Genomic DNA, 27773 nt, shown 5'->3' with positions numbered 1-27773 from the left:
TGAGTTGGCTTTCTTTCACATCTCTTTATTTCATATTTCAAACAGTTACAAATTAGTGCAAATACCCAGGGAACAAGGAATTGAAACTTGCCATTACAATACATGGCTGGATGGCACTGTCAAGGCACTTCTGTTTTCTGCCCTCCCTAAACTCACATCAACTTTTTGTACCATGATAAAACCCCGACAACTTGGCTGTGAAATGGCAGCTGACAGGGTGGGGAAGGGACACCCAGCTGAACAAAGTCTCTCACACACACAAAAATAAATAGTCCCACCCTGCCCCCAGTAGACTGTTTCCCTCTGCCATAGGGGACAGCCAGGCACCCTGTGCTCCCCTTGGCATTCATTGGAGAAGGCTGGGAAACTGCATCTGTCCTAGAGGGGGGCCAGACTGGAAGGGAAACCAGCAAAATGTACAAGGGGCAACACAGTGAGGCACTGAGGTAACAGCAGCAGCAGGCAAACCTTTGAGCCCTTTAAGAGGCAGGCAGGCATCCTGGGTAGTATCCCAGCCGCAGGACACTGACAAGGACTTTGGAGCGGCCATTTGCCTCTTAGCTGATGCGGCACTTATCTTTGCGGCTGTATTTGCGCCGTCGCAGTTCCAGGCCCCGCTGCAGCCTGGCATCTTCCTCCAAGGCTCTGTGAGGAGAAGGGTGGAAGGGGGAATGCAAGTTAAAACCTAGGGTACCACGCCTGACCTCAAAACCCCGGCCTGAAAGTCATGCCCAGACTCACATTCTCTCCTTGATGTCCAGGTCTCGCACCAGCTCATCCCGCTGGTTCACCAGCGACACCAGTTCCTCCAATAGGAGCTGCTCCCGCCTCTGCTGGGCTTCTGTCTTGAGACAGTCTGCAGGGGTTGGAGAGACATCTCAGCTGAGAGCCCAGAGCAAGAGCCCCCCGCCCCTTCCACAGACTCCCAGTCCCCTTTGCTCTCAGGGGCCCAGCCCTCACCTTCAGTAGCTAACATGGCTCTCAACTCCCGGCTCAGTAGCTCAAATCGTCTTTCCAGGTCCTGCTCTTCCATCCTGGGGGGAGGAGGAGGAGAAAATGTGTGTAGGGGGTGTCAGTCCCAAGGTTACACATTCTCTCCTCTCCCCCGCATGGTTTGGATGATCACCAAAAGCCCAGCCACCACCCTCCCGCCAGGGTCACTCACAGCAGCTGCAGCTGGTCCTGGCGCCGGATCAGTGCATTCTTCTTATTGACCAGTGTGAACCACTCCTGGATCAGCTCCTCCTCCTGGGCCTTGTTTGTGCCTGCAGTGGCGGGTGGGGGAGGAGTGGGGTGTGAGTACACGACAGGAACCAGCAAGTGCCATTTGCACCTGTGTGGCAGTGCAGCAGTGAGTGTTGATGGTGGGAGGGTGAGCATGGCCCAGTGATGGGATGGGGTCATCCTCTGGTGCATTCCCCAACTTCTCTCTACCCCTGTTAATTGTCTGCTCCCTTCAAGCCCAGCTGGGGGTGGCAGGGCAGCGACACAGATGATAGGACATCCATACAGAGCACATTCCCCCCTCCCACCCAATGAGGGGCTCATCACCAAGGGGTCCTGAGCAGTTCCAGAAGCTGCCAGCAGGTGGTACTAATAGGCCACAATGCTGGAGTGGGGTGAGGGCACAGGACTGCGCCTGATGATCACTAATCCCAGCGCCCGCAGGGCTGTTGTGTGTGTCCTGGCGCAGCACCTGACTCCATGAGGAAGCGCAGCTCCTTCTCCACCACGGCTGCCCGGGCATCAATCTGCTTCTGCTCATTCTCCAGCGCCTGCAGCTCGGCCACCACATACTGGCTGGTGTCTTGGAACCGCTGCAAGGGAGGCAGGAGGTCAGACCCAGCGCCCCCTCGAGGGGAAAGGCCCTGTGTCCTAGTCCCTGCCACCACCTCCCCCAATTACCCATCCTTACCGGAACCTCCTCCTCTGCGGTGCTGGTTTCCTTGCTGGGATCCCGGGACGGCTCCTGGGGGGTAGCACTGGAGGAGGGGGCTGTCTCTGTGGGGGAGAAGACAGAGAGAGGCAATTAGATTGGGGTCATGAGAGGCAGTCAGACCCCATTCCCCAGCCCCCCCAAGTGGTGGAGGCCCTGTTGTAATTATTGGGGTGTGAACAATAGCTGCTGAGGGGCAAAGATGCGGCAGGGAGACAGACACAACTACTCCAAGCAGAGGGCAGCTACTGTATGGTAATTGTGTCTGGCAAATGAGTGTGAGCCCGGAAAGCAATGGGCCAACATTGGGGTGTTGAAATTCAGGCCTAAGCGGTGGCCAAAACACAGAGGAGATTGGAGGCCAGCTGGTTGGGTGACAGTGGCCAGGAAGGAGAAGCAAGTTTCCCCACCATGGCTGCCACCCCTGGGGACTCCTGGGACTGGAGGAGGCAGCACAACACCATGGTGCCTCCTTCATCCTAATCCTGAGGGATGCCCGGGGCCAGAGAGAGGGACCCAGCTGATGTCACCATCTCTGCCGGCTCCAGCTGAATCCCAGCCTCTACCAGCAGAGGTTTAGGGTTGCCCCGAACAGGGGGTTGAGTCCCGACTATCCTGGCTAGTAGCCCTTGATGGACTCGTCCTCCATTCACTACCTTGTTCGTTTTTTAATATGGATCTATTTTTGACCATCACAACATCCCACGGCAATGAGTTCCACAGGTTAATTGTGCGTTGTGTAAGAAAGTATTTCCTCTTGGCTGGATTAAACCTGTTGCCTATCAATTTCATCAGGTGACCCCATTTCTGTATTTAAGGAAGGGTAAATAAAACTTCTCAAGTCACTTTTCCCTCACCATGCATGATTGTCTAGACCTCTACCCTATCCTCCCTTAGTTGTCTCTTCTCCAAGCTGAACTGCCCTTATCTTTGTAGCCTCTCCTCATACGGAAGCTGTTCTATCCCTTTGATCATCTTTCCAGCCCCCCAGTGGCACTCGATCGTTTTTGACACCAGAACCCGACACACTATTCAAGGTGTGGACGTACCATGGATTTGTATAGTGGCATTATGATATTTTCTATCCCTTTCCTAATGATTCCAAACAGCCCGTTAGCCTTTTTGGCCGTTGCTGTGTGCTGAGCTGAAGTTTTCAGGGAACTCTTCACAGTGACTCCAAGATCTCTTTCTTGTGGGTAATAGCTAAGTTAGACCCCCACCGTTAGACATGCGTACTTGGGGTTATTTTTGCATGTGCATTACCTTGCACTTATCAATGCTGAATTTCATCTGCCATTTTGTCGCCCACTCACCCCATTTTGTGGGACCCCGCCCCGGTAACTCTCCCATCCCTTCTTTTTCTGTCTTTTTAATACAAGGTTAAAGGGATTTATAATGGAGTATTTGTCCTGGGAATAAGCAGGCTGAGATCTCCAAATTCCACACCCTGAGCCTGGGTTAGCACTTTAGTGTTGTGCAGTGACAGGGATCTGCTAACACTTTGGACACTCTGGGCCTGCAGTGTGCCAAAATTAACACAACCACCCTACTCCCCCTTAAGGATCCATCTTGCCCCTTTGCCCCAAAACCTGTTGCTGCTAAATAAGGCAGACCCTACAGAAAACCCAGGCTCACCTGGGGGCTGCTGAGTCCTGGCGGAAGCAGGGGGTCCCGCCTTGGGGGTCATCATGCTTTCACGGTCATCCTGGTGGAGAAAAAGGATAGGGGACATTACAATAATAAACCAGCTCCCATGAGACCCTACCATAACAAACCAGTCTATGCAGCCGCAAGAGATTCTACAACAACAAATTCAGCACAACCCCAGTGCCCCCAAGAGACCCTACAATAACAAACCAGCATGCACAGCCCTAGTATTTACGAGACACCCTACAAAAACAAACCGATGCTCCCAGGAGAACCTACAATAACAAACTTGTGCATGCAGCCCCAAGAGACCCTATAATCATAAATTGCTAGGGTTGCACATGCTAATTTGTTACTGTAAGGACTCATGGGGCTGCATGTGCCAGGTTGCTATTAGAGTATCCCAGGAGGGAGGGTCTTTCATAAATACTAGGACTATGTATGCCAGGGGTCAGCAACCTTTCAGAAGTGGTGTGCTGAGTCTTCATTTATTCACTCAGATTTAAGGTTTCGCGTGCCAGTAATACATTTTAACATTTTTAGAAGGTCTCTTTCTATAAGTCTATAATATATAACTAAACTATTGTTGTGTGTAAAGTAAATAAGGTTTTTAAAATGTTTAAGAAGCTTCATTTAAAATTAAATTAAAATGCAGAGCCCCCCGGACCGGTGGCCAGGACCCGGGCAGTGTGAGTGCCACTGAAAATCAGCTCGTGTGCTGCCTTTGGCACGCGTGGCATAGGTTGCCTACCCCTGATATATGCTGTTTATGAGCTACCCTATAATAACAAACCAGTGTTCCTGGGAGACTCTACCATAACAAACGAGTGCATGCAGACCCTACAACAAAGCAGTGCCCTGGAGAAACTTGCAATAATTGAGCCCCTTCCTGTTCCCCACTCACCGTTCCCAGCCAATCAGACCTCCTCCGTGGTGTCTCCCCTGGGGGGCCGCCCGCCTCCCCCTCATCCATCGACAGTGACTCGCTCTTGAGCCGTGAGCGCCGCTTCTTGAGCAGGTCTGCATCACGCACGTGGGAGAAGCCTGACTTGCTGCCATGAGAGCGTGGTGGGGCCACAGGGCCCTGGCTGCCCGTGGACAGCGAGCGCTGCAGGGATCGCTCGGCCTGATCTGGCGCCTCCCCGTTCCGTACAGACTGACGCTTCAGCCGTGGAGGGGGCACCAGCTTCTCGTCACCATTGGCCGGCACCTTCCCAGCATCCTCTGGGGCAAGAGGCTCTGCCTCTGGTTTCTTGGCCGATTGAGACATTGCACCATTGACCAATGCTTTCCCAGCATCCTTTGCAGCTTTGCTCCCTCCATCCTTTGGGGTGGGTGGCTCTGCCTCTGGACTTATAGCTGGCTTGGTTGTCACACCATTGATTGGCACCTTCCCAGCATCCTTTGTGACAGAGGGCTCCACCTCTGATTGCACAGCTGTTTGGGATATGGTGCCATTTACAGTCACTTTCCCAGCATCCTTTGCATCACCTGTCTTGGCATCAGTCCCAGCATCCTTTGGGGCAGTGAGTTCTGCCTCCAGTTTCTTGGCCAATTCAGCTCCTCCTGTCACAGTTTTATTGGCTGCTGCCTTCCCATCATCCCTTGCAGCAGGGGCAGTGCTCCCAGGCTCCTCGGGCCCCCTGGCGGCACTTTGGAAGCGCTCGGCATAGAAGCGGGCGGGGTCAATGGAGAAGGCGGGGTCCGAGTCGAACTTGCCCACCTTGTAGGTGCTCTGGCTGCTGTGGTTGGCGATCTGCACCACGTTCAGCTCCTGGCCCGTGAAGAAGGCCCGGATCTGGCACAGGTAGGTCATGACGATGAGTTTGTCGGGCACCGTCAGGAACACCATGTCGGCCGGCTCCAGCACCCGTGAGATGCCCAGGGAGGCAAAGCCATCATAGGCCTGGGGAGAGGGGACAAACCAGGGTGTGTGACTAACCCCAATATCCAGCCCCATCCCTGAGTTAGGGCTAGGACCCAGGAGTCCTGATGCCCCATGGTCATCCCCCCAGCCCCTATGTGCTCTGATCACCAGGCCACATACACCGCAGCCTATACACCCATCATGTCCCCCTCCCAATTGCCTCTTTTCTAAACTAAACATATACAACTCCTTCAGCCTTCACTCGTATGGCTTGCATTCCATGCCAGGGTGGGGAGTTCCTAACCTGGGGGGAGGGAGTCTCCCCAACCCAGAACAGCTCCTCCGTCCTCTTCAGGGGAGCGAACTCCTGTTCATAGGAAGAGCCAGGTAATAGTAACTGGGGATTTGATTATTAGAAATATAGATGGCTGGCTCTGTGAGGACCAGGAGAACCACATTTGGCTGAATTCAAATCAGCAGGGCCGGATGCTATTCCCCCCAGGGTACGGAAGGAATTAGCTGAAGAAATCTCGGCACCACTGGCAATAATATTTGCAAACTCATGGATGACAGGAGAGATCCAGGAAGACAAGAGAAGGGCTAATGTAGAAAAGGGAAAATGGAGGAGCTGGGGAACTACAGACCAGTCATTGATACCTGAGAGCTACTAGAGCAATGTATAAAACATTCAGTTTGCGAGTACCTGGACGATGAAGGGGTGATCACTAGCAACCAGCAAGGATTTACCAAGAACAAATCATGCCAAACCAGCTTCATTTCCTTCTTTGAGAGGGTAACTGATTTGGTGGACGTGGGGGATGCAGTAGACATAATATACCTGGACTTCAACAAGGCTTTTGACACAGTCCCACAGGACATTCTGATAGATAAGCTGGAGAAATGTGGTCTCGGCGGAACTACCATTAAGTGGATACATAATTGGGTAAACAACCGCAAACAAAGAGTAACTATGAATGGAATGATGTCGGACTGGAGGGCGGTCTCAAGTGGGGTTCCACAGGTTGCTGTTCTGGGCCCGGTATAGTTTAACATCTTTATTAATGACCAGGGATGTAGGAATTGAGAGCATACTGATCAGACTTGCAGATGACAAAAAAGGGCGGGGGGGATTGCCAATACTTTGGAGGATAGAGCTAAGATTCAGAGGGATCTCGATAAATTGGACAACTGGGATATAGAGAACAAAATGAAATTCAACAAAAACAAATGAAAGGTGCTTCATGTAGGGAAGAAAAAACAAATGCACAAATACAGAATGGGGGATAACTGGCTTGGCAGAAGCACTGCTGAGAAGGATCTGGGAGTTGTGGTGGATCACAACCTCGACACGAGTCAGCAATGCGATGCTGTTGCAAAAAAAGGAAATGCAATTTTAGGTTGCATTAACAGAGGCATAGCATGCAAGTCACAAGAGGTGATAGTACCTCTCTATTCAGCAGTGGTTAGGCCTCAGCTGGAGTACTGTGTCCAGTTTTGGTCACCAGTGTATAGAAAGGACATGGAGAAAGGATCCAGAGGTGAGCAACAAAGATAATCAAAGGGATGGAATGCAAGCCATGCAAGTGAAGGCTGAAGGAACTGGGTATGTTTAGTTTAGAAAAGAGGAGATTGAGGTAGGACATGATGGCTGTCTTCAAATACTTGAAAGGCTGCCATAAAAAGATGGAGACAAGTTGTTCTCTCTTCCTATAGAGGGCAGGACAAGAGGCAAAGGGTTCAAACTACAGCATAGCAGATTTCAATTAAACCTCAAGAAAAACTTCCTAACTGTCAGAACAGTAGGACAATGGAACAGATGCCTCCATAGGGTGTGGAAACTCCTTCGCTGGAGGTTTTCAAAAGGAGGCTGGACAGCCGTCTGTTGTGGATGGTTTAGACACAACAAGTCCTGCATCTTGGCAGGGGGTTAGACTAGATGACCCTGGTGGTCCCCTAATATTCTATGGTGAATTGGCTGCTAGGTGTGAAGGTTGCGGACCTCCTGAGACATCCAGACAGACTCATGTGCAGTGCTGGGGAGGAGCCGGTGGTCGTGGTACATGTAGGTACCAATGACATAGGGAAGGATAGGAGAGAAGTCTGGGAGGCCTAATTTAGGCGGCTAGATAAGAGATTAAAGTCCAGGACCTCCAAGGTAGCATTCTCTGAAATGCTTCCAGTACCACGCGCAGGGCCAGTTAGACAGGCAGAACTGCAGGGTCTCCATGCATGGATGAGACAATGGTGTAGGGAGGAGGGGTTTAGGTTTATATGGAACTGGGGAACCTTTTGGGAAAGGAGGAGCCTCTACAGGAAGGATGGGCTCCACCTACACCAAAATGGAACCAGACTGCAGGCATGTAAAATTAAAAAGGTGGAAGAGGAGTTTTTAAACTAAGGGCTGGGGGAAAGCCAACCAGTGTGGAGGAGCACAGGGTTCGGACAGACACATCCCTTAGGGGAGGATCTATTAATGGAGATTCTTTATTTCCTAGTAAGGAGGAGAGAATAGAAGTTGATAAAGTACAGGCAGGAACTGAAGAGAGTCACTCAAAGGAAAGAGAGTTCCATTCAGTTACATCACATGAAGGCAGACAACTGAATATTGACAAATTGTGTAAGTGCTTGTACACAAATGCTAGAAGGCTAAACTAACAATAACTTTTTTTTAAGTACATCAGAAGCAGGAAGCCTGGCAAACAATCAGTGGGGCCATTGGACAATCGAGGTGCTAAAGAGGCATTCGAAGCAGACAAGGCCAATGCAGAGAAGCTAAATGAATGCTTTCCCTCAGTCTTCACAGCAGAGGATGTGAGGAACATGGGCTAGCCCCCCCCCCAGTATTCTAGGCGGGTGGTGCGCAGTCCCCCCCAGCCCCTCTGGGCGTGCAGCGGGTGGCACCCCCCACCCCCGAATGCTGGGAAGTGCGCAACCCCTCCCAGCCCTCAAGCTCTAGGTGGGCAGGCCAGTGGAACATGGCCCCCCAGCCATGGGCAGCACACGGCCCTCCCCAGCCCCCAAACGCCAGGCGGGTGATGCATGGTCCCCCAGCCCCCGAGCACTGAGTGGGGGGCGCACAGTCCCCAGCCCCAGCACCTGCAGCCACCCTGAGCACAGGGCGCGCAGCCCCAGCGCCGGCATGCACCCCCTCTCCCCCAGTGCAGCCCCAGTCACCCCAAGTCCCGGCCACAGGCCGGCTGCAGCCACCCTAGTCCCAAACCCAGCATGCTTCCCTGAAGACGAGCAGCCTGCCTGGGCTGGGGTCAAGGGAGATGGGCAAACAGGAGTGTGGAGCATGGGCAGGGCTACGCCGGGCTGTTTAGGGAGGAACATACGTGCCGCCCATGGTGAGGAAGATCATCACAGCTGAGCCATTCTTTTTAGGTGACAAATCTGAGGAACTGTCCCAGATTGAGGTGCCAATAGAGGAGGTTTATGGAACAAACTGATAAATTAAACAGTAATAAATCACCAGGACCAGCTGGTATTCACCCAAGAGTTCTGAAGGAATTCTAATATGAAATTGCAGAACTACTAACTGTGGTATGTAACCCATCACTTCAATCAACCTCTGTACCAGATGACTGGAGGATAGCTAATGTAATATTGATTTTTAAAAAAGTTTCAGAGGTAATCCCAGCAATTACAGGCCAGTAAGCCTAACACCAGTACCAGGCAAATTGGTTGAAACTATAGTAAAGAACAGAATTATCAGACACATAGATGAACATATGATGCGGAAGAGTCAACACGACTTTTGTAAAGGGAAATCATGCCTCACCAATCTACCAGAATTCTTTGAGGCGGGTCAACAAATGTGATCAAGGGTGATCCAGTGGATATAGTGTACTTGGACTTTCAAAAAGCTTTTGGCAAGGTCCCTCACAAAAGGCTCTTAAGCAAAATAAGCTGCCATGGGATAAGAGGGAAGGTCCTCTCATGGCTTGGTAACTGGTTAAAAAACAAAGGGTATGAATAGATGGTCAATTTTCACAGTGGAGAGAGGCAAACAGTGGGTGTGACATTTTATACCTTGTGGGAGCATCCTGAAACCCCCACATTTCTCATTTTTACATAATCACGATCTTACATATAAAGCATGCCTTGTAAGGTGTCAGGGGAAAGGTTATGATCTGCTGAAAGTCATTTCTCTATCCATATATGTGTATCATTAATGTATATGAAGTCATGAGAATTGTGTTGTATGGTTGTCACTAAAACGTGCTGTCAGTTGGGGACTCAGTCAGATATTAGCTCCCCAGAGGCAACAGCAAGGAAAGTAACCAACACCCGGCTGGGGTGACAAACATCCCATCAACAACTATTGTCCAGCAAGGGAGCTACAATTCAATGACTCTCCTGCATGAGGCCACACCAGGAGAATTGCTCTGCCTTGCCTAGAGACTCAGCAATGACCCCAGACATGCCTGGACTTGTGTTTTCCAAGCACATGGACTGATGGTATAAAACCAAACATAGGGGGCCCATGCTGGGCCTTTCTCATTCACCCACCTATGCTGCAAGCAACAAGGACACTGAAGACTCCAACTGAGGGGACTGGCCCAGATTTCAAGTGTGAAATCTGTGTACTATGAACTGCAATATCCAATAAAGTGGGGTGAAAAAACTGCTTAATCTAGATCAGGGGTCGGCAACCTTTCAGAAGTGCTGTGCCGAGTCTTCATGTATTCACTCTAATTTAAGGCTTTGCGTGCTAGTAATACATTTTAATGTTTTTAGAAGGTCTCTTTCTATAAGTCTATAATACATAACTAACCTATTGTTGTATGTAAAGAAAATACGTTTTTTAAAAGGTTTAAGAAGCTTCATTTAAATTAAATTAAAATGCAGAGCCCCCCGGACTGGTGGTCAGGACCCGGGCAGTGTGAGTGCCACTGAAAATCAGCTCGCGTGCTGCCTTCAGCACGCATGCCGCAGGTTGCCTACCCCTGATCTAGATGTTGCCCAGTCTAATAGGGTTGAGAGTTTAGACTGCGTGCTTATATTTTATTTCTTTTGGTAACTAACTCTGACTTTTTGCCTATTACTTAATATCACTTAAAAACTATATTTTGTAGTCAATAAATTTGTTTTACTGTTTCTCTTTAGCAGTGAGTTTATATGAAGTGTTTGGTAAATCTGCTCAGGTTTGCAAAGGCTGGTGTGTATCCACTTTCCATTGATGAAGTGCTGAACCAGTTAATAAATCTGCATTGCTCATCTTGAGCAGTGCAAGATGTTATATTCCTGGGGTACAATGCTGGGAGCTGGGGTAGGGTGACCAGACAGCAAGTGTGAAAAATCAGGACAGGGGGTGGGGGCTAATAGGAGCCTATATAAGAAAAAGCCCCAGATATCGGGACTGTCCCTATTAAATCGGGACATCTGGTCACCCTAAGCTGGTGGGATTTGGCTGGTGCCTTTCTCTGGGTGATTCATGAGTGGCTCTGGGAGCTTTCATGCAATCTAGCTGGATGTGGGGCTCCACATGCGATTGTGCTGGGTGATAACAGCGCCTGGAGGGGTTTTCTGCTGGTCACTAGCAAAGCATTGTGAGAGACAGCCCAGGCTGGAGAGAGTTCAGGGGGCACCCCAGGGAATCCCGTCACAGTGGAGTCCCCCAAGGATCTGTTCAACATAGTCATAAATAATCTGGAAAAGGGGGTAAGCAGTGAGAGTGGCAAAGTTTGTAGACAATACAAAATTACTCAAGATAGTTAAGCCTAAAGCAGACTGCGAAGAGCTACTAAGGGATCTCACAAAACTGGGTGTCTGGGCAACAACATGGCAGATGAAATTCAATGTTGATAAATGCAAAATAACACACATTGGACAACATGATCCCCACTATGCACACAAAATGATGGGGTCTAAATTAGCTGTTACCATTTAAGAGAGAGATCTTGGAATAATTGTGGGGAGTTCTCTGAAAACATCTGCCAATGTGCAGCGGCAGTCACAAAAGCGAACAGAATGTTGGGAATCATTAAGAAAGGGATAAATAATGAGACAGAAAATAGCACGATGCCTCTGTATAATTCCATAGTATGCCCACACCTTGAATACTGCGTGCAGCTCTCTTCACCCCATCGCAAAAAAACCCCCAGTTAGAATTGGAAAAGGTAAAAAGAAAGGCAACAAAAATGATGAGGGGGTGGAACAGCTTCCAGATGAGAAGAGATTAAAAAGACTGGGACTGTTCAGCTTTGAACAGAGATGGCTATGCGGGATATGATAGAGGACTATAAAATCATGACTGGTGTGGACAAAGTGAAAAAGGAAGTGTTATTTACAGGGCCGGCTCCAGGCCCCAGCACGCCAAGCGCGTGCTTGGGGCAGCATGCCGCGGGGGGCGCTCTGCCGGTCGCCGGGAGGACGACAGGCAGCTCCGGTGGACCTCCCACAGGCGTGCCTGCGGAGGGTCCGCTGGTCCCGCGGCTCCGGTAGACCTCCTGCAGGCGTGCCTGCGGATGCTCCACCGGAGCCGCGGGACCAGCGGACCCTCCGCAGGCACGTCTGCAGTAGGTCCACCGGAGCCACGGGACCAGCGACCGCCAGAGCACCCCCCACGGTGTGCCGCCGTGCTTGGGGCGGCGAAATTGCTAGAGCCGCCCCTGGTTATTTACCCCTTCACATAACCGTTGGGAGGGGGTTGGGTCGCCCAATTAAATCAATAGACTGCACGTTTAAAAGAAACACAAGAAAGAACTTCTTCACGCAACACACAGTCATCCTGTGAAACACATTGCCAGGAGGTGCTGTGAAAGCCAAAGGTATAACTGGAATCAAAAATAATTTGATAAGCTGATGGAGGATAGGTCCCTCAATAGCTATTAGCCAAGATGGTCAGGGAGGCTACCCCATGCTCCGGGTGTTCCTAAGCCTCTGACAGGCAGAAGCTGGGACTGAACACAGGAGGGACAACTTGGTAAATGTCCCTGTTCTGTTCATTCCCTCTGAAGCATCTGGCACCAGTCACTGTCGGAAGACAGGATGGACCATTGGGCTGAGTCAGTATCATGTTCTTACAGTCTCCTTCCCCACCACCTGCCGGGGTCCCCAACTTACCAGCTTGTTATTCTCTTTGATAGCAAGAGGGTCCAGGGTCTCATAATTGCTGGAGGGGGGGCAGACAGACATGACAAAGATAGATCCTGTTTAGTGAATGGGGTCTCTTGAGTCCCCACCCCACCCCCACTTGCCTCTCATAGACACGCCCCCCCCATACGAAGACATGGCCTCCCCCACAACACACACGTCTCCTGGTGACCCTCAATCCTGACCTGCAGCCCCCTGCTATCCCAGCCCCGGCTCCCCGCACTGCCCCTCAGCCCCAGGACTCACATTTTCTCTGGGTGGAAGTGGTGCAGGATGGCGCAGAACGCCAGCCCATTGCGCCAGGAGGTGGTGAAGTTAGTGACCCGGACACCCCGGTAGCCGGCCGTGACGTTCTGGCACCATTCCAGCAATGACTGGCTGCAGCTGACCAGGCCTGGGCTGGTTGCTGGAGGCTCCTCCTAGGAGATAAACAGGGGATGGGGTGGGATATGGGTCAGGGCCGCGCTGGATCACCCCACGCCAGGCAAAGCACCCCCACACCAGCACTGGCCAGCCATACTGCCTTCCTGGCTCCCCCAGTCTCCTGCCTGCATAAGCCCAACACCACCACCTATCACCAGGACCTCCCCCATGATTAGGGATCCCCCACACCCACAGGCACCAAGCCATCCTCTTGCCCCATGGCAGCCAGGAGTGAAGGGCTGGGGCTATATGGGACAAAGACCCAGCCAAGTCTCTGCTGTTGCACCCTCGCCTGCTAGGCAAGGGTGTTCTCCTGGCGGGGCTTGGCCCAGGGCTCACTGGCAGCTGGGATCTAGCCACCCCCATGCAGCACAGTGAGCAAGCCGGATGCAGGCAGGGGTCTGTGGCTCACAGAGTGAGGTGGAGGGGGTTAGTCAGGGGTCTGCGGGCCCTGAGGATCCATCTTCAGGTGTTATCCTCAGCCCCAATTAAAGGGGAGGAGGCAGTTAGCCCACAATGAGTTTTATCCCCTCCACACATCCCAATTAAAGGCTTTATCCTTGTAGCAATGCTGTGGGTCTGTCTGTCCTTCCACAGCCCCCCCTTTCCCCCCCATACACACAGCCCCTAGGATTAGTTGGAAGCAAGGGCGGGCAGGCAGCCATGGCAGCTGGCAGGTCTGGGGGGGCACAAGCATTCGCTGTCCCTACCTGGGCTGCCTCCTGCCCTACGCTATCCCGGGCAGCGCCGCAGGGCGGGGGAGATGGCTCCCGCCCGGACGCCTGGGTCCCCTCGTTGGATGATGGGCTGGCACTCCTCTCCCGGGCAGGGTGGGTGGGCGGGAGGCTCAGAGTGAAGCGGCACTGTGAGATGTAAGGCTCAGCGAAGGGGGACGGGGGGCCCAGGATGGGCGCATCCTGGGGAGGCATCAGTGCGAGGGCTGCAGCCTGTCTGCTGCTCCTTCCTGGGCCGGTGCAGGTGGCCAACTGATCTGTGCAGAGCCCTGACTGCATCTCCAGAGGGGGCGCTGCCTCACTGGCATCCTCCTTGCTGGGCAGGCAGCCCACAGCCCCACCACACTCTCTGGAACCCGCTGCCTCCTCCGGCCCAGCTCTCTCCAGCAGGGGCTCAGGTGTGCTGGGGGTGGCACCCCCAGGCAATGTACCGTCGGTTCCCGGGCTCTCCATGGCACCCTCCAGCTGGACAGAAGCCTCCAGAGATGGGGCGTCCGCTACTACTGACTGCACCTCACCTCCGCATGGCCTGCCGGCTGCCTCTCCTCCTGCCAGACCTCCGCACGGCCTGCCAGCCACCTCTCCCCCTGCCTCCTCCAGCCTGCCCCTCTCCAGCCGGGCTGGGGCCTCCACAGGCAGGGTGTCTGCTGTTACTGAGTGCACCGCACCACCACTCGGCTTGCCAGTCGCCTCTCCCCCTGCCCCTTCCAGCCTGCCCCACTCTGGCCAGGCTAGGATTACCCCCCCCAGTCCATCTCCTACTCCTGCCTTCATCACACTGCTGGGCACCTCCCCAGCACCCTGTCCCACCACATCCTCTGACCGACACCGCCATGGCTTGGGGGGGGCCATCAGAGAGGGTGCATTGCCTGCACCCCCCTGCACAGCAGCCCCCGCAGCGTCCTTCCAAGCTGCCCTTTCTGCTCCTGGCCTCTCTGGCTGGGATGCTGCTCTAGGTCTCTCTCCTGCTGCCCTGCGCTGCTCCAGCTTGGGGGGCGTCGCTGCGGGAGCCAGGTCTGGTGCTGGGCTTGGCCAGAATCCTCGCCCAGAATCCTCCTGTGCCACCAGCTCTGTTCTGTGCCCCTCCAGCAAGGGCACAACTTCTGCTACGCTCTGAGCAGCGCCCCCACACTCCTTCCTGTCTGCCCTGCAGTTCTCCTGTTCCGCTGGCTCCTCCGGCCTGCCCTTCTCCAACTGGCCTGGGATCGCCTCCATCACCACTCTGGATGCCCCCCTGGCACCCTCTCCAACCACATCTTCTGACCGATACCTCCATGGCTTGGGGGGGCCCACCAGAGAGGCTGCATCTCCTCCCCCAACACACACAGCAGCTCCCCCAGCATCCTTCCCGGCTGCCCCATCTGCTGTCAGCCTCTCCAGATGGGACGCCCCCCTGAGACCCTCTCCTGTCGCCCTGCCCCGTTCCTCTTTGAGGGGCACCACCACAGGAGCAACAGCACCCCCGATGCTTGGCCAACCAGTAGCATCTGCTGCTGCCGCTGCCTTCTCTCCCTGCCTGCCCCACGGCACCGGGGGCAGCCCCACCACAGTTGACACGGCCAGCAACGCAGCAGCCGAGGGCACACCCGCCCCCAAGCCGCTCCTGGCCAGGCTGATGCCCTCCCCAGCAACAACAGCAGGTCCTGGTGCATCCTCATGGAGGTACATCACTACAGAGACGCCCGGAGACGCCGAACGGGCTCGCCTGTCCCTCCGGGGCCGGGGCAGCGGCTTCGGCCGGGCTGGCAGTTCTGCTGACCTAGGCCGGGCTAGCCGGGCCCTGGCAGGCACCACTGGCACAGGCAGAGAGGCTGCAGGTCGAGGGCCCTGCTCTGACTTCGCTGCTCCCAATTTGAGCTGGGAGGGAGGCGGTTTGGCACCTTCCCATCGGCGTCTCTGGATAGAGGGTACCTCGGGGGGTGGAGCCGTGGGTGCAGTGGGTTCTGGCAGGAGGGGTTTCTTACGCCGTGGGGCAGGGACAGGGCTCTCCGCCCGGGGCATCCAGATGTCACTGGGCCTGGAGGGAGGGACAAAGAGAACAGAAGGGGAGTCGGTCTCATCGTGAGGGCAGAGCTGCCTCCTGGGGGGATTTCTCATCCTCCAAACTTGACAATGAGCCCAATCTTCTCAGCATGGGGACTGAAAGGCCCAGGAACAGACACCAGGCATCCTGGCTCCCTGAACCCCTCTGCTCTAACCACCCCACCCCCCAGATCCAGGGATGGAACCCAGGAGTCCTGGTGTCCAGCCCCCCCCCCAACTCACTAGACCCCACTCTCTCTGCACTCCACTTGGAATATTGAAAATGTCCGCTAAACACAGGAGTTCCTCAGCACAGATGAGCAGCTTTGGGATATTCCGAGCCAGCCCACCCCACCATGGGGTCAGATCACAGCCAGCGCCCCCTAGAGGGGACATGCCCTATTTCACACCCCTTTGAGCCTGCCAGTCCCCCATCCTGGTGCTGGATCACAGCCAGCGCCCCCTAGAGGGACAGGCCCCATGTCCCATTCCCTGCCCCACCCCCCAAACTTCCTCCTTTGTTAATCTGCTCGGCTCAGTAGGGACAGCAGTTTCCTGCAGCGCCAGCTGCGTCCCTTCCCCCACCCCTCTAGAAGGGGCAGAGCTGGCAGCCCAGCCTGCAGCTCCCTTCCTGGGCAGGGGAAATGCAGCTTCCTCCTTGGGTGGGAACATGCTCTCTTCCCTGAGCGGGGGAGGGGAGGGGACTGGCAAACCTCCTGAAAGCAGAAGCGAAACCAACACTGGGTGGCTGGGTTTATCCATGAGCAACTGGGCACTAACCTTTTCCCACCACAACGCCATCACCCACGCCCCCCCTGCCTGCTACTTCCAATCACTGGACCCCGCTCCCTCCCAGAGCCAGGACAGAATGCAGGAGTCCTGGCTCCCAGCCCCCTGCTCTAACCACTAGACCTCCACACCCCTCCCACAGCCAGGATAGAAGCCAGAGCTCCAGACTCACCTGCCCTTGGCGTCACTCCCTGATGTCGGCTGCTTCATCAAGGCTGCTGCTTTCTCCTCCTCTTCAGCCCTGGGGTTGCCACCATGTCGTCCCGTCTCCTGCGAGGGGCCTGTGCCTGGCTTGTGGGCCTGATCCGGGACTTGGGCCTCCATCTCCCCCTTAGCGCCTGGTTCCACAGCCCCTGCAGCTCCCATTGGGTTCCCACCGGCTGCCATGTTCTGCCCAGCCCTCCCGGCCTGGCCTGCACCACTTACTGGGGGGGGCCCCATCAACTCTGGGGGAGGGGAGGGTGCTGCTCCCTGTAGGACCAGCTCCAGGGCTGGGTGGGGGGTGTCCCTCAGGGGGGCATCTGGGGTGTCGGCCACTCGGACGGTTTCCTCCTTGGCAGAGCCTGCAGGAGAGGAGAGAGGATCCCAGGAGTCAGAGAGAGGGGGCAATGGAAGTGGGTGACAACTAGACAGAACTTCCCCATATCCCTGCCCTGAGGGAGTTGGTGGGAAGCTCTTAGACTCCCCCTCTCCTCAGGTCACTAGACCCCACTCCCTTCCCAGGGGTGGGCTAGAACCGAGGCGTCCTGACTCCCAACCCGCCCCTGTTCTAACCACTAGACCCTGTGCCCCTCCCAGACAGAACCCAGGAGTCCTGCTGCCCAGCCCAGGGCCCTTGCACCCACTGTTGACTTACCTGCCTCCCGGGGTGTCCCACGGGGGGTTGCTCTCCCAGCTGCTGCCCTGCTGGTCCCGGGAGCCGAGGGATTCTCCTCTTCCTCAGCAAGAGTGTTGAGCTCTCGCGACGTGTCTGGGGGGTAGGGGGAGGGAGGAAATGTGGAAAGCAGCAGGGAGAGAAAGAGAGAGAGATGTAGCAGTTTGCTGCCTGCTCTGCACCCCACCTGCCCCAAACCCCACTTGGCGGGATGGTCCTACCTGTGAAATAGCCCAGCAATATGGTCTGAATGAAACCTACAGTGTGGGACACAGACAGACAGCCAAAAGTGGTGGAGACAGACAGACAGGAGAGAGAGAGAGAGAGAGAATGACCAACCCCAAGACAGCACAGCTGCCCCGGGGAGTGGGGACAGAGCCGCCAGTCCCAGGGGACAGACGGGACCTCAGTCACTGCCCCCCAGCAAAGAGAAGCCTAGAGAGTGCCCCCTGCTGGAAGGCAAAGAGACACTAGAAGCTAGTATCAGGAGCAATAGTGGAGCCGGGGGAACCCCACCAAACAGCAACCAGAGCAAACTGCAATTACGAATGGACCAGGGTGGGAAAGCAGGGAGCTGTGGGACAGGTCTGTGGGGCCCCAGCAGAGCTGTAGGTGGGGGATCCCAGGGCTGGGACGGCAGGCGGCTGTGCGTCGGAAGTGAGGGGCACCAGCAGAGCTGTATCTGAGGGAGCCCAGGGCTGGCATAGCAGGTGGCTGGGGTCGGGAGCGAGGGGCACCAGCAGGGCTGATGTGGGGGGGGCTCAGGACTGGCTGGCTGGCCCCACCTGTTGGCGCTGTGCCCTGGCTGCTCCTGTCCTCATGCTGCACCCTCCTGGCTGCCTCGTCGTCCTCGTCGCTGTCGGCGAAGTCATCCAGGTTGCCAATGTCGCTGGGTTTGACGCTCATGAGGCTGGCCAGGCTCTGCATGTCCTCATCCCTGAGGGGCAAGGCATGGCGTAAGGGGGGGAACCCTCTGTGGGGCCGCAGGGCAGGGGGGTCACCGTAAGGTGGGACGGTGCAGCCCCATTTCCCTTCCCCCCTCCAGCCTGCCGTGACCCTTGAACCATTTACACCGTCCCTCTGGAAACATGGGGCTCTCCTAAGCCACAGGCGAGGGCAGCCCCACCCCCACCTCTGTGGCCCTTACTGACAGGGGAGGGGACTGTTTAAACGATGCACCAACTGTGGCCAGGTGGCCGGACGTCCTGCTATTATAAACTGCCAAGGTGGCCTCTCTAAACCAGCCTCTTCCTCAACGTGGTGCCAACGTGGCCGCCCAGAGAGACCCTCTAACCAAGATGGCTGCCTGTGCCACCCTCTTCCCCTGCAGCCACGCCAAGACAGTCGCCCTCAGGCAGCCATCTACCTGCCCCAGGATGGCCTCCAAGGGCACTCATCCTCAGCCAAGTCTTTTGCTCTTTGCCCAGCCCTTCTTTGGGCCAAGCCCCCGCATTTCCCCCCCCGTCGGAGCAGCGTGGAGAGGGAAGTGCAAGCCTGAGTCTCTCCATGCCCCACCCCATCCCGCCAAGGGACACTGCTGTTCCCAGACAGGCCTGTTTCCGTAGGCCCCACGTTATTGACAGAACTCACGTGGCTTTGCCCTCACGCAGGAAGACGCAGGACAGCGTGAGCTGCAGCGTGGCAGCCACCACCTTGACCGAGCGCGGCTTCAACTTCAGCTTCAGCTCGGCCTGGGCAGGCGTGGGGCGGGCAAAGCGCTGCAGGTTAACATCGGCCGAGGCCAGCACCTTCCGCTGCCCCTTGGACTCCTGGGAAGAGGGAATGAGCACTGTGAGCAGGGGGAGAGGCCTGACTCCCAGCCTCCCTTACCCTAAAACCACTAGACACCACTCCACTCCCACAGCTGGGGAGAGAACCCAGGAGTCCTGACTCCCAGACCCTGCTCACTCTAACCACTAGACACCACTGCCATGTTACAGATGGGGATAGACCTCCAGGAATCCTGATTTCCCATCTTTCCCTCAGCTACACTGTCCCCTTTACAGACTCTGTGCTGTTAAATGTCTGCTGTGTTCCTCCTGTAACCTAGCAAGCTCTTGGTGCCAACTGGGAGAGGGGATGCCTGGGGCTACAGAGATCCCCTGGGTCTGGTACATGCACAACAATTCACCTAAGGGTGGCAGATGAGGTCTCTACTAAAAGCCAGTAGCCCACTGGTCATCATAACCATTGCAAAATGTACATACAGATATTATTTCAGGAGCTGTGTATCTACAATAACAATTATATTCTTACGGTCTGGGAATTGGGGCTGGTCACCCGAAGGTGACGAACAGCAGGAGGTAAGAGATGCTTCTCCCCTGCCTGCTCCTGTGTGTGGCACATCCTGCATGGCAGATACCCTATTAGTATTACTGTCTACGCCTGAAGCTAATCAAAAGTTTGCTAAACTCTACAAGAAATATGCAGCCAGGGAAAGACAAGCAGCCGGGGGCATCCTCTTTTGAACGGAGGGGCACAGCCAGCCTGGCAGTTACACACTGGGAGGAAGACTCTGGGGAAGCTACTCTTCATTAGACAGGAAAGTGACTTGTTAGGTAAGTCTAGGCTCCAGAAGGCGAGTTATGAGTTTACTGTTTGTTCCCAACACCATCATTTGCTACTTCTTGAGACTCTAGTCTTTGTTCATTAAACTGACGCTTGGTTTCACTAGGCGCATGGCTGAGTGCTGCGTGACACAGAGTGGTGATCTCAGCTGGGGCGTCCTGTCCCCTCGGGAGCAGCGTATCAGCGAACACTGGGAGTGGCCAGCGGAGCAGGGGCTGGGCACTCCAGAGAGACGTTTGCAGGGCTGGCGGCTAGAGCGGACCTGTTGCTAGCCTGCAGAGAGATAGCGTCGGCCAGGGGGGTGCTCATGCTGCCTGTGACTGGTGAAATTGGGCCCCGACAGACACAGACAAGGGTCCCTCATGCTAAGGACAGGGGGTGGTGAGGTGCCTCCTAGCCCTGGCGCCCTGGGAAGCATCACACCACCCCACAGGCAGCTGCACTTGGCAACCCTGCATGGCTTTGCGATGGAAGATCCCATGTCCTGGCTGGCCGCTGTCATCCAGCCCTGAGTTACTGCGCTCTGGTTCTCCCTGGACGTACGTTCTCAATCACAAAGGTCCAATCCTTGTCTTCATACTCCTCCATGTGGGGGTCCTGTGGGGGGGGACGGGGCAGAAGGTGAGAGGGGCTTTGCACTGTTTGTTGCACTGGGGGATGGGAGAAGTTATACACAAGGGTGCCAGTGTGGGTGTGTTGTCGGGATCGTACAAAGGGAAGCCTGAGCGTGTGCCAGCCTTGCGAGACTGCACGCAGTGGTGTGCGGGTGGGTGTGTGACTGCAAGTGTGTGTCCCGATGTGCACCCACAGGTATACAGAGGAGCGGACAGGCACAGCAGTGCATGGGAGGCTGTGAGTTGGTGTGTAACCGTGAGCCAGGGAACACGCCTCCGTGCTTCTGTGCAAACGCCGGCCCAACCACAGAAGAGTCACACATCTGGGTAAGAGCCGTTTGTGTGCTGGTAAAAGTGCCTGTGCCGGAGTGCATAGGCCAGTGTAAGAACACATGTCAGTGCAAAGGGGTGCATGAGCATGTGTGCACGACAGCGTGCTTGTGTGAGCGGCAGCTGCCATACCCGGTACAGCGTCACCATTATATCCACGTTCTCTGGCACCATCCACACAACCATCCCCCGGTACGGATTCTTGATCCCTGGCTGCCAACTGTGAGCCTGCAGAACACACACAGCCAGATCAGAGCTCACGCCCCAAGGGGGAACAGCCACGTGTTCCATTCCCTGCCCCCCAAGCCAGCCAGTCCCCCCACCACGGGGCTGCAGCAGAGCTGGCCCCCCTACAGAGAGGGCATCCTGAATCCACCCACCTTGGAGCAGACACGTCGGTTCCTCCTGGTCCAAACCACAATCAGCTTGTCTGGCTGCCTGTGAGGTGAGACGGAGGGAACGAATTAACAAATTAGGAGGGGAGGGGAGGAAGACAAAATAAGCTCCCAAGGACCCTCCCCACAACCCTTCCCATTGACATCAGGGTAGCAGGTGACCCAGGTCCCAGTCCCACCATCTGCCCCTCACCACCTGTCCCATGGAAAAGCTTCCCCCCCCTCACCCCTCTGCCAGCCCCCAGAACTGCCCCCCTTTGTGCAGCTCCACTGACTCTCCTGCTCATTGCCCAGGCCCTGGAAGTAGGAGTCCATCTAACCCAATATCCCCCACTTCCCACCCCCCAGATCTGACCAATGGCCCCATCCACCCAGTAACCCCCATGGTTAGAGCAAAAGTCAGGACACCTGGGTTCTACCCCAGCTTGGGGAGGGGAGTGGGGGCCAGTGGGTTAGCTCAGGAGGGGTTGGCAGCCAGGACTCCTGGGTTCTAGCCCAGCTCTGGGAGGGGCGTGGGGGCTAGAGGTTGGAACACTGCTCCCAGTTTGGGCTGCCCACAGAGCAGCACATTGCAGAGCTGGGTGGGGAGAGTTTTTATCTTCCCCGCCTGGCTGCTGGGTGGGTGTGGCCCACCCTGAACCCCCTGCTCGCCCCACACTGAGTGAGAGACACTGGGGCAGAAAGAGATAAGGATTGGAGGAAGGAGCCTAGAGAGAAAAACACACTGGGGCATTGGGGTCAGCAGTGAATGCAAGGGGCATGCACCCCCTGCTGCACAGCACCACACTGGGCCATTGGGGTCAGCAGTGACTGCCAGGGGAGAGTGCCCCCCACAGACTCCCCACCCTGCTCCCTGCCGCCCAGTCTCCCGAGTCCAGGTAGGAGCAGCCAGAACCTGCATGGTACAAACCAGTGAGTCACTCTGTAGCCCAGAGAAGCTGCGTTTGCCTGGACACGGCAGACGGGGTGTTTACTCAGGAGGCGTGGACACCATGGTTCACTTTGCCAAGGAGTGTGGGGATCCCAGCCCAACTCTCCCTGCAGGCCACTGTCTGGGCCAGCAGTCTGAGGCCTGTCTCATAGTCCTTGAGAGGTGCCGGGCACCCCCCTCCCTCACCCAATGCCTCTGCTTCACCCCTTGACATCAGAGTTTCTGGCTCCAAGACATTTTGCTCTGTATCTTTAACAGCCACGTGGGCCAGGCCCTGGGGTGTGGCTGGCTCTTGCTTGCACTCATACGCCCCAAATGCTGCAGACATTGTGAGGAATAGAGTCTAGGGGTTGGGGTGACGGGGGGAGTTGGGCAGGCATCAGGAATCCTGGTGCTATCCGCAGCTCTGGAAGGGGAGTGGTCTGGAGGGTTAGAGCAGGGGAGGAGGAAGGGACTGGGAATCAGGACTCCTGGGTTCCATTCCTGGCTGTGCCACAGATCCTTTGCACAACCTTGGGTGAGTCTGTGTGTGTCCCAGTTTGCTAACTCCCTAGCAGGGATACAGACAGGGCTGCAAAGTGGTGTAATTCATTACAGGCTGTAAAGGCTGGAATTCCTGGCTTGGAGGCACCAGGGAAGAGCTGAAGGCTTCTTGTTACTGCAAAGGGACGTTCTGGAAACTCTTGCGTATGCAGCCTGGCCCTGGCTGACTGAGACACACTTCCAAAGTATGCTTGGATGTGAGGTTACCTCAACTCCTCTGCAGCCCCTATGCACCAGTCTGAGATGCACCCACCCGAGGGGAAGGGCATGGGGCTGTTTATCCAAGGATCCCACACCCAGGGCTGAGATGCAGCTACCTCTGGGGTGGGGCACAGGGGCTATTAAGGTGGGGTGCTGCCCAGCTGTTGGAGAGGGCACTGGCCACCAGTGGGTTTATCACATTGTAGCACTGCCGACTGGACACGGCGTTTGACTCACCAGCTGTACAGGGAGTTTCTGGCCACAGGTTAGTGGCTGGCGGGGGGGCGGGGGGTCACTTCTGCTCTAGCTGACTGTGAGCTAGGGGGGCAGGGAGGCAATGGCTGGGGGGGGATTTCTGACCAAATGGGTGGGGTTAATGGCAGCTCACCATGTTTATTTACACAGTCCATCGCCCAGCATCACCACTTACAACATGAAAAAAGGCTGGGAACATCCTGACAGCAGGTGGATACAAGTGAACGGGGCCCAGCCTCCCCCACATCCACCACACAGCCCCAGGGCTCCCCCCTCCCAGTTCTGCTGGTGCCCCTCAGTCCTGACTTGCAGCCCCTTCCTATCTCAGCCCTGGGCTCCCAGAGGGGTTAGGCTGGCCTGCAGTGCTATGGTGTCTACAGGTCAGCTCCTCATCTGTCTGTGTCAGTCACAGCCTTGCTCCCCCACCCCGATGCTGTCACTGATTCCCAGGATCCCCCTTCTCCTAGAATCTCAGCCAAGGCCCTTCACCTCCAACCCACAGACATCACTCTGTCACCCTCCCAAGGTCAGTGAGCAGACTCATGGGCCCATCCAACCTGGCACCTTCACACCCACCCAGCCAGGAGTTTCGAAACCTCCTGCTAGCCAGAATGTCTGAGCCCTGCCAGGACACCCAGGAGGCACCCCTCCCCCATCCTAGCACTGTCATAACATTGACCATTGCAGTGTATTCTTAGCTCTTGTAGGAGGTGGAAATATAAACACACACATCTTGTAGCAAATCCTCAGTCCCAGCTCACAGCCAGCCCCTAGCTCAGCTGCAACCCAGCCTTGGCTTCCCCCACCTACAGCTCTGCCGGTGCCCCTCGCTCCTGGCCCACAGCCCCCTGCTAGCCCAGCCCTGGGCTCCCCCTCACAGCTGCCAATGCTCCTCATTCTCAACCTGCAGCCCCCTGCAGCTCCAGCCCTGAGCCCCTGGCCAGGTGCATTGCTCTGAGACCTGGGCCAGTTTACAAGCACCTTCCTCCCTCCTGGGCTTGTGGCCAAGGGGCTAAATTTAACTCTGTCAGGAGGGGGTCAGAGATCAGAGCATCTGTGCAGGTGCTGAGCTAAATTGGTGTCTTGCTGGGAAACCTGATACCCCCCCTAACTCCTCCACGGGCCTGAATTGGGGGCAGCCGGAGCCCAGTGGGCAGGGAGATACCCACCAGGCTGGGGAGAGAGGAACTGGGGCTTTGGGCCCCATCCAGGGATCGTGGTGGGGGAAATCCCTGGGGCATGTGAACAGGAGAGATAGGAACAGAAGCATGAGGGTGGGGCTGGAGAACAGGGAGGGGCCATGGGGGGAAGAGGAGGGACAATGAGGAAAGGGGAGGGGCCCCTGAGGGAGAGAGATTGTGGGGAGGAACCACAGAGAGGGGGGAAGGAGCATTTGAGGGCGGGGATTTGAAGGGAAGGGGAGGAGCCTAGGGGACCCAGTTGGGACATTCTGCTCTGCAAGGGCCCCTGATCTAATCCGAAAGAGAGGCCTTTATCCTGCCCCCACCCCCCCAGAAGCCCACTCTTCCTACAGTCTCTCTGCCCCCCTCCCCTGCACCCCAGGCCCCCTACCCCTCCTCTCCCTCCTGTTTCTATTTTTAGCTGCTGTCACTAAATATTTATCATTTTTCCATTAATCCCTTTTAAGGTCATTTTAGTTTTAAAAAAATCCCATAAGCTCTCTCCCCTGCTGGCTCCTCCCATTTCCATGGAGATGGTCCAGAGCTTGGGAGAGGGGGCTCTTTCCACTTCTAGGTTCCCCCTAAATCACAGGGGATGTCTCCCGCTCTAGCCACCCCCTTCACCTGCTAAAACAGGAAATGAAGAGATCCCCCCATCTCCATGTTCTAGAGCATGCTCTAGACTCCAACCATATCCCAATCCTAGATGAACCCCACCACCACCTTTCACTCCCCATGGTCTAGTGCACAGTCTAGATTCCTCCTGCCCCAGCCCCTCTTCCAAGCCTTGAGAGACACCCACCTTCTGCCCATCCCTGTGTTCTAGAGCATGTTCTCAATTCTTCTGCTTTGCCCCCCATCCTGGAGGGACGCCCCTACCTCCTGCTAGTCCCTGAGTCCTAGTTTCAGCTCTAGATTTCCCCTCCCACACAAGCCCTGCGTGGACTGAGGGACACCTCCACAGGTGGCATGGGAGGGGAGGGATGACCCCTGGCTGGTTTGCCACCTGGGCCTGAGGGGCAGGGGCGGCCCTAGCAATTTGGCCGCCCCAAGCAGTCATGCGTGCGGGACGTGCACCGGAGCCGGGGGACCAGCGGACCTCCCGCAGGCATGAGTGCAGAGGATCCGCTGGTCCCGCGGCTCCAGTGGACCCCGCAGCTGCGGAGGGTTCGCTGGTCCGGCGGCTCCGGTGGAGTATCCGCAGGTATGTCTGTGGGAGGTCCACCCGAGCCACGGGACCACCACACCCTCCGCAGTCATGCCTGCGGGAGGTCCACTGTCCCGCGGCTCCGGTGGACCTCCCGCAGGTATTACTGCGGAAAGTCCGCTGGACCTGCCTGCCGCCCTCCAGGGAAAATGCCGCCCCACGCGCGCGCTTGGCGCGCTGGGGTCTGGAGCTGGCCCTGCTGAGGGGGGCAGTCTGCATCAACCAAGTCCCACAGACTTTGCCCCTGACCCACCAAATCTACAATCACCCTTCCCAGCTCCACAAGAACCAGGCCTCCTCACATCTCTGTGCAGAGGCCAGCCCCAGGGTGCCCCCCTCTGACCCAGGAGCTGCTATGGTGGCTGGTCTCACCGGGGGGGGGGGAGATTTGGAAATGGGGAGCATTGGGGTAGAAGCAGAAACATGGGATCAGAGTAGGAGGGGGGAGTCTCAACCACTATAAACTGGAGTGTGGGGACTGACCCCTTTCCATTCTTAACCCCCACCCTGATGCCCAAATTTTCCCACCATGACCGGGGAGGCGGGTGTCCCATCTTCCAGCCCAGCCTTGACAGCTTCCCCATGACAACAACCTGGGCTCCTCCCACTCAGTCACCCCTCCCAACAGTATTTTGGGGGCTCCCTTCCTATGGCTAAAATAGGGGGAAAAACATTCCCAGAGTGAACGAACTGACCCTCACCCCCCGGTTTATAGCTGAACAGTCCCCCATTGGGGTCTGTCAGTTAAGAAAGAGTTAATTCCCCACACACACACCCACCAGAGGTACCTGGCCCCCTCCTTAATTAATTAACTCATGTTAATAAACAAAAAGAAGAGGCTGAGAAGAGCTTCCCTCGCCCTGTGACAACCCCCTCCCCCAAAAAAATCCTCCCCTCAACCTCCCATTCCTAATCTCCCCCTTAGATATACTGGGGTACCCCGAGCCAACCTCTGCCCCTTAGATATCCTGGGGTCCCCCATGCCCAGCTCTCTCCCACTAGATATACTGAGGTCCCTGGTGCCCACCTCTGCCCCTTAGGTATCCTGGGGTGCCCCCATGCGCACCTCTGCCCCATTAAATACCCTGGGGTCCCCGTGCCCACCTGTGCCCCCCGCCAGGCTGGCTGCGAGCCGGGCCGTGTCTGCCCCAGGGCGGGGCTGGCCCCACTCACCATTTCTTGGTGCACTCCACCATCAGCTCCTGGTAACAGGCCACGAAGTGAAACTTGGAGGCGCGTTTTCCCACGCGCTGGAGTCTCTTCCACGCGGAGCTCATCGCGGCTCGTGGGGGGTCCCGGGGAGCAGCCCCCCGCCGAGCCGGGCCAGGCGCCTCTCAGGTCACAGCTGCCCCCGCGACCCCGGCCGATGCCCCGCGATGCCCATCGTCCCAGACCCCGAGGCTGCTGGAAAACGACACCCGAGCGGCTACGGCTTGGATGCAGGCACGGAGCCAACGGGGTTCCCCGAAAAATCACGGGTGGCTTGGCTTAGCCCCCCCCGGACACCCCGAGGGGGCGCTTGGCTCTCCTCCCGGACACCCCGATCCCTAGCGGGGCTGGGCTCTCCCCGGACACCCCGATCTCTGGGAGGCTGGGCTCCCTCCCGACACCTGAGGTGGGCTGGATTCCCCCCAGACACCCGATCCCTGGGGGGCTGGGCTCCCCCGGACACCCCAATCCCTGGGGGGGCTGGGCTCCCGCCCCCGGTCTTGGCTCCTCCCGACACCCCGATCCCTGGGGGGATTCTTGGCTCTCCCCCCCGTCCCGGACACCCCGATCCCGGGGGGCGCTTGGCTCTCACCCCCGGTGTCTCCCTGGTCCCGCTCTCTGCCCCCGGGCCAGACGCCGGGCAGATCCGTTCCAACTCGGTTCCCGTGTCCGCGTCCTGCGCGGAGAGAAGGGAAAACTCCGGCGAATGCGAACGAGGGGCCGAGGGAGCCGTGTCAGGCTGCCAGCGCCTGTCGGCCGGCCGTGTCTGCGCTTCCTGGATCCCGCACGCCCCTCCCCGGGACTCGGGGCGCCGGGGGTGAGCGCTGGGCCGGGCTGGGCTGGGCTGGGCCGGGCTCGCCCCGCTCAGGAAGTTCGCGCGGAGACGAAACAAGAAGCAGAAGGCGGCGAAAGGAGAAGCAGAGAAAGGCGCGAGCCCGGCTCCCCCCAA

General features: G+C 56.5%; 1 protein-coding gene across 6 annotated transcripts; it reads right to left on the bottom strand.

Moving 5' to 3' along the window:
• On the bottom strand, positions 1–27696 carry EHBP1L1 (EH domain binding protein 1 like 1). Of its 6 annotated transcripts, none has more exons than XM_039480917.1 (21): positions 27417–27696; positions 26789–27019; positions 21283–21340; positions 21035–21130; positions 20502–20555; positions 18981–19159; positions 18176–18327; positions 17612–17647; positions 17373–17486; positions 16689–17079; positions 13682–15722; positions 12795–12967; positions 12519–12567; positions 4488–5489; positions 3572–3641; positions 1916–2001; positions 1697–1817; positions 1166–1265; positions 961–1034; positions 742–856; positions 1–645 (listed from the first exon to the last, which is right to left on the bottom strand). In XM_039480917.1, the coding sequence occupies exons 2-21, from the start codon at positions 26890–26892 to the stop codon at positions 558–560; spliced, it is 5103 nt and encodes a 1700-aa protein (XP_039336851.1). In that variant the 5' UTR covers positions 26893–27019; positions 27417–27696; the 3' UTR covers positions 1–557. The 6 variants fall into 6 exon arrangements, 5 of the variants coding, with proteins under 5 accessions (XP_039336851.1, XP_039336852.1, XP_039336854.1 ...); XM_039480918.1 differs by having other exon boundaries at positions 26789–27016; XM_039480920.1 differs by having other exon boundaries at positions 15617–15722; positions 27417–27692.
• Positions 27697–27773: the final 77 nt, after the last annotated feature.

This window comes from Mauremys reevesii, linkage group 7 (assembly GCF_016161935.1).
Source record: "Mauremys reevesii isolate NIE-2019 linkage group 7, ASM1616193v1, whole genome shotgun sequence".
In the NCBI taxonomy this organism is placed as follows: domain Eukaryota; kingdom Metazoa; phylum Chordata; order Testudines; family Geoemydidae; genus Mauremys; species Mauremys reevesii.
Note: the sequence above shows the minus strand (reverse complement) of the source record. Positions and strands in the feature narration are given on the sequence as shown.

What these genes read in the sequence shown, in the direction of transcription:
- EHBP1L1 (XM_039480917.1), bottom strand. Translation starts at nt 26,892, where the DNA reads ATGAGCTCCGCGTGGAAGAGACTCCAGCGCGTGGGAAAACGCGCCTCC. An exon ending in TGGGACACCCCGGGAGGCAG is followed by an intron (nt 17,080 to 17,372) that starts GTAAGTCAACAG and finishes CCTCTCCTGCAG; the next exon opens with GCTCTGCCAAGGAGGAAACC. An exon ending in CACTTCCACCCAGAGAAAAT is followed by an intron (nt 12,568 to 12,794) that starts GTGAGTCCTGGG and finishes CCCCCCCTCCAG; the next exon opens with CAATTATGAGACCCTGGACC.